Source organism: Hylobates moloch, unplaced genomic scaffold, assembly GCF_009828535.3.
Source record: "Hylobates moloch isolate HMO894 unplaced genomic scaffold, HMol_V3 SCAFFOLD_16, whole genome shotgun sequence".
Lineage (NCBI taxonomy): Eukaryota > Metazoa > Chordata > Mammalia > Primates > Hylobatidae > Hylobates > Hylobates moloch.
In genome coordinates this window covers 58,595,652-58,613,043 of record NW_026652291.1, presented here as the reverse complement: position 1 = coordinate 58,613,043, position 17,392 = coordinate 58,595,652, and the positions used below count along the sequence as shown (strand labels likewise).

The window sequence follows — 17,392 nt, the reverse complement described above, 5'->3', positions numbered from 1 at the left end:
TACATATATTACTTATAATCAGGACATATCAGAAGGTTCTTATTTCAGTTTATACCCTAGAAGCAGCTACATTATCAGAGGGGCATAGAAATATGACAGAACCAAAAGGCACAGTGAAGATCTTGGAAGAAGAGTTAGAAAAACAAGCCAGGGACAGTTTCTGAACAGACAGCACAGGGAGAGGCCCAGAGCCCTCGCAGGGAGGAGAGGGTTAAATCCTTTCCTCTGCAGTACAAAAGAAAAGAGTGTGCGGAAAGATTAGGATTTTTGCTTTTACAATGGGAGCTGCAGAAGCGTAGGGAAGAAGCTGAAGAAAAAAAGGGGGCGTCTCCCCTTTAAAGACTTGCAAAGATTGAGAGAGAAAGAGAGAGAGAGTCAAGAACAGAGAATCAGAGAGAGAGAGAGAGAGTCTGTCTGTCTCTGGGAAAGAAGAACATCTCTGCTTCACAGTGATTTGCGCTGGGGGAGAGGCATCAATTGGCTTCGGACCCAAGGGGGAGACGAGACCAGGTCACCCCGGTTAAGACTAAGTGAGCGTTGCCCCTCCCTCTCCCAACTCCTCTCCACCCGGGAATGTCTCGGCGAAAGCAGCGGAAACCCCAACAGTTAATCTCGGACTGCGAAGGTCCCGGCGCGTCTGAGAACGGTGGGTGCCTGGGGAAGGGTGGGGGCCCCTACGTCCAAGCCTGTGTGGGTCAGGCCAGGGCAAGGGGAGGGCACTCGGGCCATGGGCGAAACCAGGCGGAGGCGGACTTGGTCACTGGGGGTTTGAAGGAGTTGAGATGCAGGGAGTAAGAGATGACCTGAGCTGGGGAGAAGCCCCGCTTGTTACTTGGGATTGATTCTGTTTGTGTTTTCCTTGTTTTTCCCTGGATGAAATGGAGTTTTCAAACTGGCTCTGTCTCCCCACCCAAGAGTTTTCTCCTCAGGTCTCCCTTTGCTCACTGGTCTTTGTGCCGTTGCTAAGTAACGTCCTCAGACCTGAAGACCGTCTCTTAGGGGTGGGATTTTCCCCCCTTTTCTTTCTGGAGAGTTGGGTTGCAAGAGAATGAATTGGATAAACGTGAAGGCTCCCCTGAGGGAGACGAGAAAAAAGTTTCTCATTGTTGGGCTGAACTGAGAGCCGATCAGAGCTCCCAGAGGGAGAGAGCTAAGGTCGGTCCGAATGCAGCCTGGTTTGGGGTGTGTATGTGTGTCACCTGGAGGACAGCTGAAGGCTAGGTCTGGATGAGGGGCTTAGGTTTGTGCTTCAAGGAAAGCAAAGCAAAAAAAAAAAAAAAAAAAAAGTGCAAGAAAACACACCTGTTATTACATGCATATCATTTTATGAGGATACCATGTTTTTGAAGCAACAAGTGTCTCTTATAAGGGGGAAAAAATTGTATGTATTCTTGTAGCATTCCGTTAAGTGACAGGCTGACAGTAGAGCAAGCAGGGAATTGAAGAGTGAAATTGCTCAGAGTCTGAGAGACAGAAGCAAAATCAGGACAAAAACTTAAATTTCCTAATGCTCAGGGCTGGCTAGTGGTGCTCACTCCACTAAACCTGGGTTTTAAAAACTGGCCTGATTGTGAGTACATCTGAGCCAGGGTGTGGGAATCTATATATTTTGCAAGTGTCCAGGTAATTCTTAGGATTAAAGAAGTTTTGGACATACTTGTCAGTGGTATGGCTCCATATGTGCAGACGGCAAGTCTGGAAGTCCTGGCTCCAGAGAGGCAACTGTTTAGCATACAGTTGATACACCCAACAGTATAGTATAGGATTAAGCACAAGGGTTCTGAAACCAGACTTTTAGACAAATCCCAGCTCCACCACTTGGTTAGCTATGTGAACTTGGCTGGTTTATTTTGCCTCTCTATTCTTCAGTTTCCTCATCTGTAAAATAAAGATGTGTATACTAGCTACCTCATTAGGTTGTTGTGAAAATCTAAATGAGTTAATATGTGTAAAACCCTTGGAAAAATACCTAGCAGAAATAAGTGCTTAATACATGTAGTAAAGTACCTAGCACAAATAAGTGCTTAATATGTGTGAATATCATTACTATCATTATATGTGAATGCAGTGACACTTCCTGCAAATGCTGTAGTATGGCCAAAACTCAGGAACCTCTTGGCAAATGTCAGCATTTCTTTTTTTTTCTTTTCTGTTTTTTTTTTGAGATGGAGTCTCGCTGTCGCCCAGGCTGGAGTGCAGTGGTGCAATCTTGGCTCACTGCCCACTCCACCTCCCGGGTTCACGCCAGTCTCCTGCCTCAGCCTCCCGAGTAGCTGGGACTAACAGGCACCTGCCACCATGCCCGGCTAATTTTTTGTATTTTTAGTAGAGACGGGGTTTCACCGTGTTAGCCAGGATGGTCTGGATCTCCTGACCTCATAATCCGCCCACCTCAGCCTCCCAAAGTGCTGGGATTACAGGCGTGAGCAACCGCGCCCGGCCGTCAGCATTTCTTTATGAGACTTGTGTCATGAAAAGCTCTAAGAGAGTGTATTGGTGGCGATTAAAGTTATAGATTAAACTTGCCTTTCCACCTGTTAAAAAACAAAAACTTGAGGTCAAATCAGTGCTCCATGTGCTACAAAATAACCTTAACAGACATATTATGTTTTGGGCAGAACACATCCTCCCCGAATCACTGCTTTTCTGGGATCCTACTGTGCCCATATTTAGAGGTTCTATGGTGATGGCATCTTTCCCTCCTGAGACACATTAGCCCTTCTTAATGCTGCTATAGGCCGGATGTTTCCTACTTGTGCTCTACAGGAGACTTCCCCTAGAGCCTCAGCTTTTCCCCAGAGTTGCCTCACAGTTCTGCTGTCCTGCTGGTTTGACTGTGGAACTATGCTGAACACCCCTCCAAACCCCCAAGAAGCATTCTCTCCTCTTCTTCCTACTTCTCCCATCTGCTCACCCATTCCCCATATCATAGCTGAGGAAAAATCTTCTGTGAGGGTGTAAAAAGCTATCTTTAGCAGCTGTCCTGAATGGATTTTCAAGCTATATCTTAAAGATATAGCTTCCACTTGGGGGCATGGTAATGCAGCTACAAAGCCATCCCCATAGAAACAGTAAAGGTTTAAACCCAATGACATCAACAAATTTTTTATGAAAATTTGCCTTTGAGCTATGAAAGACAGAAACAAATGTAAAGAGCAAGGAAGCAGTAGTACCCTCTGTTAAGATCTACCTTAAGAAAGCCTAAGGATTTTCTCATCAGAATTCCCCTGGAGTTTAAGATCCTAGGCTGCTTATGATCTGGATGTCATTGGGCCTCATCTGCAAAATGAGGTGGCTCTATTTGATCATATCTAAAATTCCTCCTTGATCTTATAAGCTTACAATATATAAATTTCACATTTTCTGGTTTTCTTTTAAATTAATAAATTTTCTTAATCATGAATGGGGCAGCATCCATTCTGCAAAACAGAATGAGAGCTCTCCTTTTCCCTAATTTTTTATAGACAGGGTTTCTATTCACTTATGTGATCTTCAGGCATCTGACTTCCTTCTACCTCAGAGCATGCTCCACAGTTAGGTAGGAAGGGCTCTTATTTAGGGGCACATGTATCCTTTGGTGTACCTGTGAAATTATGGATATCATCATGAGTATCAGAAGACATTTAGTCAGTAGTCTCGGGTGCCAGTAATGTTTCCAGGAGTCTTTTGCCTTCTTTTAAGCAATATGTGCCATACACAACACGCAAATGCAGAGCCTTCGTTACATATTTTAAAAGCCAACATTCTGCAGTGACCTAAGACATCACCAAGAAACAGTCTGAAAAATCTGTTTTCCAGCCGTTTTTACTCAGCTTCCCTGACCAGAGCATCAAAACCTAACAGAATAGTTATTGCATATAAGTGATGGGCAGGAAATACTCTATTCACTTAAAAACTCTAGAGAGAGAAAAAAAAAACCCTTCTCTCTCCCCTACAGAGTCTAGAAATCTAGATTAGAGAACACAAAGGATGTGACTGGGGGAAAAATGCAAACCAGTACATCTGGGAAATAAAGGAAACCATCAGAAACCCAGATATTTAGTGAGAAGGAGAAACCAGGACAGCAGCCAAACAGATCTAGAGGGAGAGAGGGAAGTACTTTAGATGGAAGTTAGTAGGCAGCAAGAACAGCAAGAGGGGAAAGACGGCAAAGGTAGAGTTTTGGGGGCTCTGTTTACATTTGGAAGTAGAGAGCCCCATCTCTCAGGTTATTGATCCCTGGGCCACTCAACCTAGGTATTCCCAGATCAGAAAAAACACATTTTGGAATGGAGAGTATCTCAGTCCTGGTGTTACAGAGTACCAGATAAGAAATCAGAAAACTTGGTTTTCAATCTAGTGTGGACCTTGAAGCTATGTGACCTTGAGCACATGTGACCTTTCTTACCCCAGAGCTTCATTCAGCTTTTGACATTCAAATAATAACTAACACCCATGGCTAATATTTGTGGAGCATTCAGGTACTGTGCTAGGCCCTTTTTGCATTTCCTCTTTTTCCTCCCAACTCCGTTATTATTATTATTTTATTTATTTCATTTTTATTTTTTTGAGATGGAGTCTCGCTCTGTTGCCCAGGCTGGAGTGCATTGGCGTGATCTTGGCTCACTGCAAGCTCCGCCTCCCGGGTTCACGCCATTCTCCTGCCTCAGCCTCCCAAGTAGCTGGGACTACAGGTGCCTGCCACCATGCCTGGCTAATTTTTTGTATTTTTAGTAGGGACAGGGTTTCACTGTGTTAGCCAGGATGGTCTCGATCTCCTGACTTCGTGATCCGCCCGTCTCGGCCTCCCAAAGTGCTGGGATTACAGGCTTGAGCCACCGTGCCCAGCCCCAACTCCCTTATTATTACAAAGAAAATCTTTTTCTTTTTTTGAGACCAAGTCCTACTCTGTTGCCCAGGCTGGAGTGCAGTGGCACGTCTCGGCTCACTGAAACCTCTACCTCCAGGGTTCAAGAGATTCTCCTGCCTCAGCCTCCTGAACAGCTGGGATTACAGGTGCATGCCACCACACCCGGCTAAAATTTTTTTTATTGTAGTAAAATATGTGTAATAAAATTTACCACTTTAACCATTTTTAAGTGTACAATTCAGTGGCATTAAGTACATTCACTATGTTATGTAACCATTACTGCTGTTTCAATATCTTTTTCATCATCAAACAGAAACTCTGTAACCGTTAAACAATAAATCCCTATTCTCCCATTCCCTCAGCCCCTATTAGCCTCTACTCTGCTTTCTGTATGTGTGAACTTGCCAAATTTCTTTTTTTTTTTGAGACGGAGTCTTGCTCTGTGGCCCAGGCTGGAGTGCAGTGGCGTAATCTCGGCTCACTGCAAGCTCCGCCTCCCGGGTTCACGCCATTCTCCTGCCTCAGCCTCTCGAGTAGCTGGGACTACAGGCGCCCGCCACCACGCCCGGCTAATTTTTTTTGTATTTTTAGTAGAGACGGGGTTTCACCATGTTGGCCAGGATGGTCTCGATCTCCTGATCTTGTGATCCGCCCGCCTCGGCCTCCCAAAGTGCTGGGATTACAGGCGTGAGCCACCACGCCCGGCCGCCAAATTTCATATTAATGGACTCATATAATATTTGGGTACCTCATACTAATGGAATCATACAATGTTTGTCCTTTTGTGTCTGCTTTATTGCACTTAGTATGTTTTCTCTTTTTTTCTCAATTAAAGTCAAATTTGTCTGAAAGCATAATGTTTTCAAAGTTCATTCATGTTGTAGCATTTATCAGAATTTCCTTCCTTTGTACGGCAGTACCCTCATTTTAAAGAGGAGAAATCAGCCGGGCACAGCAGCTCACTCCTGTAATCCCAGCACTTTGGGAGGCTGAGGTAGGAGAATCGCTTGAACCCAGGAGGCGGAGATTGCAGTGAGCCAAGATCACACCATTGCACTCCAGCCTGGGCGACCATTGTACTCCAGCCTGGGCAACAGAGCGAGACTCCGTCTCAAAAAAAAAAAAAAAAAAAGCTGGCCGGGTGCAGTGGCTCATGCCTGTAATCCAGCACTTTGGGAGGCCGAGGTGGGCAGATCACCTGAGGTTGGGAGTTCGAGACCAGCCTGACCAATACGAAGAAACTCCGTCTCTACTAAAAAAATACAAAATTAGCCGGGCATGGTGGCACATGCCGGTAATCCCAGCTACTAGGGAGGGTGAGGCAGGAGAATCGCTTGAACCTGGGAGGCGGAGGTTGCGGTGAGCCAAGATCGTGCCATTGCACTCCAGCCTGGGCAACAAGAGTGAAACTCTGTCTCAAAAAAAAAAAAATAAGAGAGAAATAAAACTCTGGGAGAGATTAAGAAATTTTCCCAAGATCACAAAGATTAGAATGTTCTAGAGCTGGGACTTTAACTCAGGTCTGAATCACTGTGCACAATGACAATGAGAGTGTCACATCTCTAAAGTCCCAGCTCCAAAATGGTGTGAATTCCGTGTTAAGGGTTGAGTCCTTTGATGTCAAAGAAATTTTCATTAAAAGAACATTCTTATGTTTGATCTAAGATATTCCTGTTCTGGAAACAAATATATTTTTCTCACTTAGCACCAGATGTACCAATCATTGTGCCTGTTAGTCTACTGTGTTACACAGGCCACAGTTACATTAGTAGGTCTGGGTTGCAAAGGATTATTATGTGTCTACATTTAGGAAAGAGGAGTAAGGAGGAGAAGATGAGATATTTCCCTAAGAAGTAGTCAGTAGCAATAGTTACAGAATCAATTCATAATTATGGAAGCTACCAATTAGCATTGTTCAGCGTCAATAATAAGTAAGTGGGCCAGAGGCAGTGGCTTACATCTGTACTCTCAGAACTTTGTGGGGACAAGGCAGGAGGATCCCTTGAGCCCAGGTATTCCAGACAGCCTGGGCAACATAGTGAAACCTCATCTCTACAGAAAAAAAAAATTTTAATTAGCTGGGCATGATTGTGCATGCCTGTAGTCCCAGCTATTCAGGAAGCTGAGGTGGGAGGATCACCTAAGCCTGGGAGGTAGAGTCTGCAGTGAGCTATGATTGTGCCACTGCACTCTAGTCTTAATGGGTAGATGATGCTTGAACTCTGTAGAACAAAGCCTTTCACCTTACAATTAGAAATATGGTGGCCGGCACGGTGGCTCACGCCTGTAATCCCAACACTTTGGGAGGCCGAGGTTGGTGAATCACCTGAGGTCGGGAGTTTGAGACCAGCCTGACCCACGTGGAGAAACCCCATCTCTACTAAAAATACAAAATTAGCTGGGCTTGGTGGCGCATGCCTATAATCCCAGCTACTTGGGAAGGCTGAGGCAGGAGAATCGCTTGAACCTGGGAGGTGGAGGTTGCGGTGAGCCGAGATCGTGCCATTGCACTCCAGCCTGGGCAACAAGAGCAAAACTCCGTCTCAAAATATATATATATATATGGCTCAAATATCAATTAAAAAAGAAAAAAATATGCTTCAAGTTACCCATACCTGGGAAAGAAATGCAATCACTTAAACTTACAGTAAGGTGTAAATTATATCAAATTCTATTCATGGAAGCAGATTTTTCACTGGGAAAGGACACAAGGACGCTAATGTGTGGTTGTGGGCACTGTAGGGAGGGGACCTGATGGGAAGATTTAGCATTGAGAGTTCATTTTGTCTATGTCTCAATTGTGGCCAAGTTTAGCTCAGGGTGGCAGGTGTGATGGAAAGGGCAGTCCTCCATGTGGGTCTCATCATTGTGTCACCATCTCTGTATTCTCACTGGAATCACCTGAGGAGCTTTATAAAACTAATGCCTGGATCCCATCCTCAGGGATTATGAATTAATTAGCCTGAGATGTGGCCTGGACATAGGGATTTTTTTTAAGTTCATTTGGTTGGTTGATTTTGCAGAGATGGGGGTCTCATTGTGTTATGCAGGCTGGTCTCAAATTCCTGACCTCAAGCAATCCTCCTGCCTTGGCCTCCAAAAGTGCTAGGATTATAGGCATGAGCTACCCACTGTGCCTAAACTTTCTTTTCTCTCTTTTTTTTTCTTCTTTTTTTTGAGATTTTGAGATGGAGTCTCAAACTCTTGAGCTCAAGTGATCCTCCCACCTCAGCCTCCAGAGTAGCTGGGACTACAAGGAACAGACCACTGCACCTAAACATAAAAATTTTAAAACTCTCTTCTGGTAATCCTAATGGGCAGCGAAATTTGAAAACCGCTGTTCAAATGTACCACCCTGCTGCATACGACCCACCTATTTTTCTCTTTGTTCTCCCCAACAGTTCTCCCTGAAGCCTAAAGAAGCAATCTGATGGGACACTAGGTTTAGAGGGGAAGCCACCTAGTTTCCCTTTTCTTTGTCATTTCAGCTGTCTATAAGTTGAAACAAGCTTGTCCAGGTCTTAGTCCCACCCTGGACTTTGCATTTGACCGGAGATAGCTTACCTCACCTTATCTGCTATCTAGGGACACCATTACCAGTTTAGTTTATTCCTGCATTTGTGACTTCATTCATGTTTGTGTAAGAATCCTGCCCCCCTTTTCAGGATGGGCAGTGAGTGCAAAGTACTGAGAAATGGAGGGTTCCTCTTACAGGTGGCTGTTGATCCAGTCACCTTTCACCAGGGACTAAATTTACCTTAAAGAAGAGCTTAGATCAAATTACGCATCAGAAACCACATTTCATTAAAGAGCAAGAAAGGGGACAGTGTTTCCCAGGAGAAGATGAAAAGAAAAGGATTTCTTTTCTTGTCAGAAGACTTGACAAAACAGCAACTGGATATCAAATGTTCAATGCTAATTAACAAATGCTCAGTAGAAAGCCTCCATCTGATTCCCTCTCCCTGACTAATGGCAGGTAGAAGCCACACAGGGCCCTTTCTTTAGCATTAGGGAAGCCATACAATGTTGATGTGCTTGAGAAAGCACTGGACAGGAGTCAAAATTCTGAATGCTTGCTTCACTGAATTACTGTGTGAACTTGGAAAAGTCACTTAACCTCTCCAAGCTTCAGTTTCCTTATCTGTAAAAATAAACCGCATTGCACAAAACTGTGACTTGCCATAAACTGAAATAGAACCCCCCTCCCTCATTTGTTTTTTTTGTTTTGTTTTGTTTTTGTTTTTTTTTTGAGACGGAGTCTCCCTCTGTCGCCCAGGCTGGAGTGCAGTGGTGCAATCTCGGCTCACTGCAAGCTCCGCCTCCCGGGTTCACGCCATTCTCCTGCTTCAGCCTCTCCGAGTAGCTGGGACTACAGGCGCCTGCCACCACGCCCGGCTAATTTTTTTTTGTATTTTTAGTAGAGACGGGGTTTCACCGTGGTCTCGATCTCCTGACCTCGTGATCCGCCCACCTCGGCCTCCCAAAGTGCTGGGATTACAAGGGTGAGCCACCGCGCCCGGCCTCCCCCTCCCTCATTTGTAAGTCCAGGACTGGAAGCACAGAACCCATCCATTTCAGAATTATGACTCACAATGCTAACAGCCTTATTATCTGAAGTTTCAAAACATAATTCAGTAAAATGTTTTAAGTTTAAAAACACAGGCAAAATTTATGTTGAGAAGTAAAGTGGATGTTACTAATATTTTAAATAGGTTGTTTCAGCTCCCCCACCCCCTGCAATAAAAGACTTCCTACCTTTGAAATATGCCACTGATATTGGCCAGTATCTTACCTCAGAAATTAATAAGATTAACAAACATGGAAAACATCTAATTTTAGTATATGTGTATTTAAGGTTACTTCGATTATTTTGCTACTGACAATGTAAATTATCTCATTGATAAAATTCAGGACTCCCCAAACTTTAAAAATCTCACATGTACATATTAATTTTTTTAGACTTTTTTTTTTTTTTTTGAGATGGAGTTTCACTCTTGTTGCCCAGGCTGGAGTGCAATGCCACGATCTCGGCTCCCTGCAACCTCCACCTCCTGGGTTCAAGCCATTCTCCTGGCTCAGCCGCCCCAGTAGCTGGGATTAAAGGCGTGTACCACCATGCCCAGCTAATTTTTGTATTTTTAGTAGAGACAGGGTTTCAACATGTTGGCCATGCTGGTCTCGAACTCCTGACCTCGTGATCTGCCCACCTCGGCCTCCCGAAGTGCTGGGATTACAGCACCCGGCTTTTTTTTTTTTTTTTTTTTTAAGTAATGGGGCCTCACTATGTTGCCGAAGCTGGAGGGCAGTGGTTATTCACAGGTGTGATCATAACTCACTGCAGCATCAAACTCCTGGACTAAAGCAATTCTCCTGCCTCAGCCTCCCAAGTAGCTGGGGCTACAAGTGTGCACCACCATACCTGGTTTACACATTAATATTGTCAAATTTTTCAATTTTTGTCCCCACAATATTTTTCTGAGTAAGATACTGCAGCTACAATATTACCACTTTATGAAGAGGGAAACGGTGGTATAACATGGTGTGACTGACCACCATGTCTCAATTTATCAGTGAGGCAAGAATAGAACTGGGATTAAAACAATTTAGGTTTACTGATGCCCAGGGAAATCACAAAACCAAGGACTTGTGGTCACTTCCTGCATGTAAGAGAAAGTATTTTAGGAAGTGGGAAGCACTTTAAGACTCATTTCAAGGTAAAAAAGAGAATGCGCCAGAATACCTGGTCCAGGAGGCATTTTATTCTTACTTATCCTGCCTGAATAGCAGGCTGCCTCTGTGATGGTGAGCAGGTGTTAGCTATTTCTAAGCATTCAAATCAGGCTGGGGCTGAAAGGGCTTTGGACACTGAGTGCTGCCTGGTAGCTCCTACCGCATTGTTTCAAGAGGGCTGCCCTCCCCCCAGGTTAGAGTTGGGTGGGCCTCCGTAGGCCTCTGCAGGCTAGCGTCTCCCCAAACTCACTGTCTTAGTGACGGTGTGAGGAATGTTGCAAGAGGAGAACAGAGGAGGAAGAGGGTACTAAATAGGAGATGGCTTATTAAATAAGCATGGACTCTATAAATTAGGTGCTGTGTAGGCTGGGCGATCTGCGGAGTAACCTGCATTCAGCTATTATTCTGGGGGAGGAGGGACGGGGAGTGAAGGGGCTTAGTGTTCCGCAGAGAGTCCTGAAATGACTTCCTTGGAAATTCTACCTTGCAGCCGCCCACCCTGAGAAACTTCTTTTGTGGAGAGGGATGGGGGTAGGGTGGGAAAGGAAGTGAGAAAGACGAGAGAAAACTTCGAATATTTGGGGGTGTGTGTGCTGCTGAGGAGTGGATGTTCTGAGCTCCCCCTCTTCTTCTGGCCCTCAGACCTCTGAGGAGATCAGACGACCCTCTCTGGAATCCACGTTTTCCAAGCTCAGCGGATCCTTTATCCAAAGAAAAATAAGAGAAGCCTATCGCCTTGCTTCATTGAGCAGGGCTACGTTTCCCACTGTGCCCCTAGAGCTTAGGAGGGGAGGGCGGGGGGAGGAGGGTAGGCCTGGGCAAAGGCATCTGCAGATGGGGGGAGCTGGCCGGGGACCGCGAAAGGTGGACCCCCGCAGTGCTTCACAGCACCTGTCCCTGCGCCTCCGGAAACTCTCCGAGCTCTGAGCTCCCGCCCCCACGCCCCCGCTGGCGCTCCCTTCTCCCGCCTCCTCTAGCTCCCGCCTCCCTCCCCAGCAGCTCCTCCCCATAAACTCCCCTCCTCATCAGCTCCTCCCAGATCTCCCCTCTCCCCGCTTTCTCGTTCCAGCTCTTCCCCGCCTCCTCGCTCCCCTCCCCCTCCGCCGCTGCTCCCTGCCCCCGCCGCTGCCGACCTCCATCTCCGCAGTCTGGGCCGCTGGGTGCAGAGGCTGCTGCAGACCCAGCGGCCACCGCCGCCTCCCTCAATCCCAATATCCATTGTCTCCCACCCCACCTGGCCCTCCACTTCCCCCACAACCATGGCGCACGAATCCGGGAGGAGCTCTCGTCTCGGGGTGCCCTGCGGGGAGCCGGCAGAGCTCGGAGGTGCGGTAGGGTCGGTCGGGCTGGGCAGGGGTGGGGGCGGAGGGGGATGCTCAGGGGCGGCGAAGACTTTCGGTGGGCGGGAGAAAATGCGTGATTCTCTGCGTAGGCCCCTGTCCTCACACCTATTCCGTGAACTCGCTTGTGGCCTGGGGAAGGGAGGGTGGCTGAGGAGGGGAGTACCATGCTCGTGCCCCCCTCCCCTCCTCCTTCCCCACCCCCCTGCCCCATGCCGGATTGTCTCCTGTCCACACTGATCAGGCCTGAACTCTAGACTTCTGCATGGCTCTGATGGTGAGCTCATCTCCCCACCCCCAACTAGCGGTTGCTGGCCTCCTTGTTAATTAGAGCCTCGGTATACCCAACCCAACTGCGCCACCCACGCTCTCTCTCCTTGTCTTCTCCCCAGGTGATGCTAGCGAGGAGGATCACCCCCAAGTCTGTGCCAAGTGCTGCGCACAATTCACTGACCCAACTGAATTCCTCGCCCACCAGAACGCATGTTCTACTGACCCTCCTGTAATGGTGATAATTGGGGGACAGGAGAACCCCAACAACTCTTCGGCCTCCTCTGAACCCCGGCCTGAGGGTCACAATAATCCTCAGGTCATGGACACAGAGCATAGCAACCCCCCAGATTCTGGGTCCTCCGTGCCCACGGATCCCACCTGGGGCCCGGAGAGGAGAGGAGAGGAGTCTTCGGGGCATTTCCTGGTCGCTGCCACAGGTACAGCGGCTGGGGGAGGCGGGGGCCTGATCTTGGCCAGTCCCAAGCTGGGAGCAACCCCATTACCTCCAGAATCGACCCCTGCACCCCCTCCTCCTCCACCACCCCCTCCGCCCCCAGGTGTAGGCAGTGGCCACTTGAATATCCCCCTGATCTTGGAAGAGCTACGGGTGCTGCAGCAGCGGCAGATCCATCAGATGCAGATGACTGAGCAAATCTGCAGGCAGGTGCTGTTGCTTGGCTCCTTAGGCCAGACGGTGGGTGCCCCTGCCAGTCCCTCAGAGCTACCTGGGACAGGGACTGCCTCTTCCACCAAGCCCCTACTACCCCTCTTCAGCCCCATCAAGCCTGTCCAAACCAGCAAGACACTGGCATCTTCCTCCTCCTCCTCCTCCTCTTCCTCTTCAGGGGCAGAAACGCCCAAGCAGGCCTTCTTCCACCTTTACCACCCACTGGGGTCACAGCATCCTTTCTCTGCTGGAGGGGTTGGGCGAAGCCACAAACCCACCCCTGCCCCTTCCCCAGCCTTGCCAGGCAGCACAGATCAGCTGATTGCTTCACCTCATCTGGCATTCCCAAGCACCACGGGACTACTGGCAGCACAGTGTCTTGGGGCAGCCCGAGGCCTTGAGGCCACTGCCTCCCCAGGGCTCCTGAAGCCAAAGAATGGCAGTGGTGAGCTGAGCTACGGAGAAGTGATGGGTCCCTTGGAGAAGCCCGGTGGAAGGCACAAATGCCGCTTCTGTGCCAAAGTATTTGGCAGTGACAGTGCCCTGCAGATCCACCTCCGTTCCCACACGGGTGAGAGGCCCTATAAGTGCAATGTCTGTGGAAACCGCTTTACCACCCGTGGCAACCTCAAAGTGCATTTCCACCGGCATCGTGAGAAGTACCCACATGTGCAGATGAACCCACACCCAGTACCAGAGCACCTAGACTACGTCATTACCAGCAGTGGCTTGCCGTATGGTATGTCCGTGCCACCAGAGAAGGCCGAGGAGGAGGCAGCCACTCCAGGTGGAGGGCTTGAGCGCAAGCCCCTGGTGGCCTCCACCACAGCACTCAGTGCCACAGAGAGCCTGACTCTGCTCTCCACCAGTGCAGGCACAGCCACAGCTCCAGGACTCCCTGCTTTCAATAAGTTTGTGCTCATGAAAGCAGTGGAACCCAAGAATAAAGCTGATGAAAACACCCCCCCAGGGAGTGAGGGCTCAGCCATCAGTGGAGTGGCAGAAAGTAGCACAGCAACTCGCATGCAGCTAAGTAAGTTGGTGACTTCACTACCAAGCTGGGCACTGCTTACCAACCACTTTAAGTCCACTGGCAGCTTCCCCTTCCCCTATGTGCTAGAGCCCTTGGGGACCTCACCCTCTGAGACATCAAAGCTGCAGCAACTGGTAGAAAAGATTGACCGGCAAGGAGCTGTGGCAGTGACCTCAACTGCCTCAGGAGCCCCCACCACCTCTGCCCCTGCACCTTCATCCTCAGCCTCTTCTGGACCTAACCAGTGTGTCATATGTCTCCGAGTGCTTAGCTGTCCTCGGGCCCTACGCCTTCATTATGGCCAACATGGAGGTGAGAGGCCCTTCAAATGCAAAGTGTGTGGCAGAGCCTTCTCCACCAGGGGTAATCTGCGTGCACATTTCGTGGGCCACAAGGCCAGTCCAGCTGCCCGGGCACAGAACTCCTGCCCCATCTGCCAGAAGAAGTTCACCAATGCTGTCACTCTGCAGCAGCATGTCCGGATGCACCTGGGGGGCCAGATCCCCAATGGTGGTACTGCACTCCCTGAAGGTGGAGGAGCAGCTCAGGAGAATGGCTCCGAGCAATCTACAGTCTCCGGGGCAGGGAGTTTCTCCCAGCAGCAGTCCCAGCAGCCATCACCGGAAGAGGAGTTGTCTGAGGAGGAGGAGGAGGAGGATGAGGAAGAAGAGGAAGATGTGACTGATGAAGATTCCCTGGCAGGGAGAGGCTCAGAGAGTGGAGGTGAGAAGGCAATATCAGTGAGAGGTGATTCAGAAGAGGCATCTGGGGCAGAGGAGGAGGTGGGGACAGTGGCGGCAGCAGCCACAGCTGGGAAGGAGATGGACAGTAATGAGAAAGCTACTCAACAGTCTTCTTTGCCACCACCACCACCACCACCTGACAGCCTGGATCAGCCTCAGCCAATGGAGCAGGGAAGCAGTGATGTTTTAGGAGGCAAGGAAGAGGGGGGCAAACCGGAGAGAAGCTCAAGCCCAGCATCAGCACTCACCCCAGAAGGGGAAGGTACCAGCGTGACCTTGGTAGAGGAGCTGAGCCTGCAGGAGGCAATGAGAAAGGAGCCAGGAGACAGCAGCAGCAGAAAGGCCTGCGAAGTGTGTGGCCAGGCCTTTCCCTCCCAGGCAGCTCTGGAGGAGCATCAGAAGACCCACCCCAAGGAGGGGCCGCTCTTCACTTGTGTTTTCTGCAGGCAGGGCTTTCTTGAGCGGGCTACCCTCAAGAAGCATATGCTACTGGCACACCACCAGGTACAGCCCTTTGCCCCCCATGGCCCTCAGAATATTGCTGCTCTTTCTTTAGTCCCTGGCTGTTCACCTTCCATCACCTCCACAGGGCTCTCCCCCTTTCCCCGAAAAGATGACCCCACGATCCCATGAGCCTGTTTTTCTGTACTTGCTGCTCTTTGTCCCACAGAGCAGAAACAGCTTCACAAAAGGACCTCCCAGAGTTATGAGCCCTGATTTTGTCTTTTTCTCTAAGTTCTTAACATGATATGTCCCTAGTGGCTTTTATCTAGTCCCTGAGCTTGGAAATTACTGTGCTTACAAGGGGATGGCCCCCTAAGGAATTTTTCTTCCCTCCTCATTCTTTGTACCTGAGGAAAATAGATTCTCTGCAGCTTTCTCAAGGGGAACCCTCTCCAGCTTCCCTGGTGTGACCCTTCTTCCCCCTCCTCTTTCCTCTCCCTTTCCCTTTGGTAGGTGCACCTGAGCACCTACATTTGGAATTGCAGCCTAGCCCAAAAGGGCTGGCAGCTGTCTCTGGAGGGCCCAGTGCCACTCCTCTGGGGTGACCTTTCTGCTCAGCTGGTGGGTGTGGGTCCCCTATCTTTCTAGAACCAGTATGTGGCATTCCTGTCAAGTGGCCTGCCCATGAAGCCCTGGAATTCCAGCTCCACCTCCACTACCACTCCAAGCCTGGCCCCACCAGTGCTGTTTGGCCTAGGAACTGTGGCTGGGAAGGTGCCTCCAACAATGGGATCCAGGGAAGCCAAGGAGAAGACAGCCCCCCTCCTATTTCAGCCTCCTGTACCCAAGGCAGCGCCTGAGAAGCCCATCATAGACAAGAAGTAGCAAACTCTACATTCCTTCTCCCTCCCCCTGTTCCAGAAGGTGCCGGTACTGAAGATGCTCCAGTAATTGGTGACCCAACCCTAGGAAGTAGGGAGAAATGAAGGAAGGGCATAGGAAAATTTTCCCAGTAAATCCCCTGATGGTCACATTAAGGTAAAGGTGTTGGCTGGTCAGTGTGCCAAGACCTCTCCAGCTTCTCATTCATGATGACCTCTCAAAGTTGGGAAACAAGCTGATTTCTTGCCAAGAGGTCTCCCAGGAGATATTTGGGAAATGGGAAGTTCGTATCTTTAAGGAGCATTGTTGGTCAGCATGGTTGATGAACTAATGATGAGAGAGTTAAGGAATGTTGCTAGAACATAGGGCTTGCTGGTACCTATGTGACTAAGAAAGGGACATGATATAAGGGAAAAGGCCTCAAATTCTTGTGAATGTGGACATTCTCGTTAATATTCTTTTGGGCTAATAGTGACATAGTGTGCAGAGGTGTACCAGGGATCATGGGGGATTTCCTAGCACTAGTATGCTTCTAGTTTTAGATAACTCCCTCCTTTATTCCCCGGCCCCTTGTATTTTCCTTATCTTCCTCTTTCAAGACCCCTGTCCTCCCCATTTTGCCTAACCATAGGCTGGGACTTGTGTCTTTGTCATTGTCTGGTTCTTAAGAGTCCCAGACTTTGGGAGACCAGCTCCAGGTGGCGTCCTCCCTGCCTCTCCGTCTTGTAATGAGATGTAGTATTTACTCTTAACATAGGATCATTTGGAACAGGAGTTCTGAGGAGGAGAGAGTGAGGGTTTTGCTATTGACTGACTTGAACGATGGCTTCTCCTCAAGCTGTAGGCTCCAGAGCTTCCTAACCTAGTAAAATGTCAAGAACAGATGGGAGATATTAGTGTCTTTCCCTCTATCATTAAAGGTGTTTTAACCAAATATTTATGTGTTTCTCCTTATTTCATGATTACATAGCCAGCTGGGGTGTGATATGGGCATTCCCCAACATTGAGATTCATTCCCTTCCCACCTACATCTCCTGCCAAAGCTGAACATATGGTGTTGAAATATTTACTTTATTCAGCCTTATTCTAAGACAACCTTCAGTTAATGTAACTTCCCTGTGGAAATTGTTCCCTGTGGAGTTTGTATTTCCAAAAGGTAGGTAGGCATTTGCCCACTGAGTCCAGTCATTGTCTAGATTTTCTCTACCTAGAACCTTCCACCACCAGGCTTTTGTGTGGGTTTTGTTTGGAGGTTGGAAACTGTCTCTTTTCAGTCTTTCTCAAACCACAGATCAGCCTTCTGACAGCGAATCTGTAGAACCAAGGTGAATTAAACTTTATGATCCTTGAGATCTGATGTCATAATCAGAAAGAAAAAAATGTAATTCAACCCTAATAATTTCTACCAACAAGACAAAGGAGGATTCTTAT

At 48.4% G+C, this 17,392-nt stretch overlaps 1 protein-coding gene across 3 annotated transcripts; it reads left to right on the top strand.

Moving 5' to 3' along the window:
- Nucleotides 1–304: 304 nt before the first annotated feature.
- On the top strand, nt 305–17,171 carry SALL2 (spalt like transcription factor 2). 3 transcript variants are annotated; one of them, XM_032180013.2, is made up of 4 exons: nt 305–646; nt 12,312–12,629; nt 12,750–15,139; nt 15,728–17,171. In XM_032180013.2, the coding sequence occupies exons 1-4, from the start codon at nt 574–576 to the stop codon at nt 15,962–15,964; spliced, it is 3,018 nt and encodes a 1,005-aa protein (XP_032035904.1). In that variant the 5' UTR covers nt 305–573; the 3' UTR covers nt 15,965–17,171. The 3 variants fall into 3 exon arrangements, with proteins under 3 accessions (XP_032035904.1, XP_032035902.1, XP_032035903.1); XM_032180011.2 differs by having other exon boundaries at nt 12,312–15,139; XM_032180012.2 differs by lacking the exon at nt 305–646 and adding an exon at nt 11,585–11,905 and having other exon boundaries at nt 12,312–15,139.
- The last annotated feature ends 221 nt before the right edge of the window (nt 17,172–17,392 follow it).

Bases quoted from the DNA above. Each gene is read 5' to 3' on its own strand.
- SALL2 (XM_032180011.2), top strand. From the start codon at position 574: ATGTCTCGGCGAAAGCAGCGGAAACCCCAACAGTTAATCTCGGACTGC. The intron at 647-12,311 runs GTGGGTGCCTGG...TCTTCTCCCCAG, and splicing joins TCCCGGCGCGTCTGAGAACG to GTGATGCTAGCGAGGAGGAT. The intron at 15,140-15,727 runs GTACAGCCCTTT...CTATCTTTCTAG, and splicing joins TGCTACTGGCACACCACCAG to AACCAGTATGTGGCATTCCT.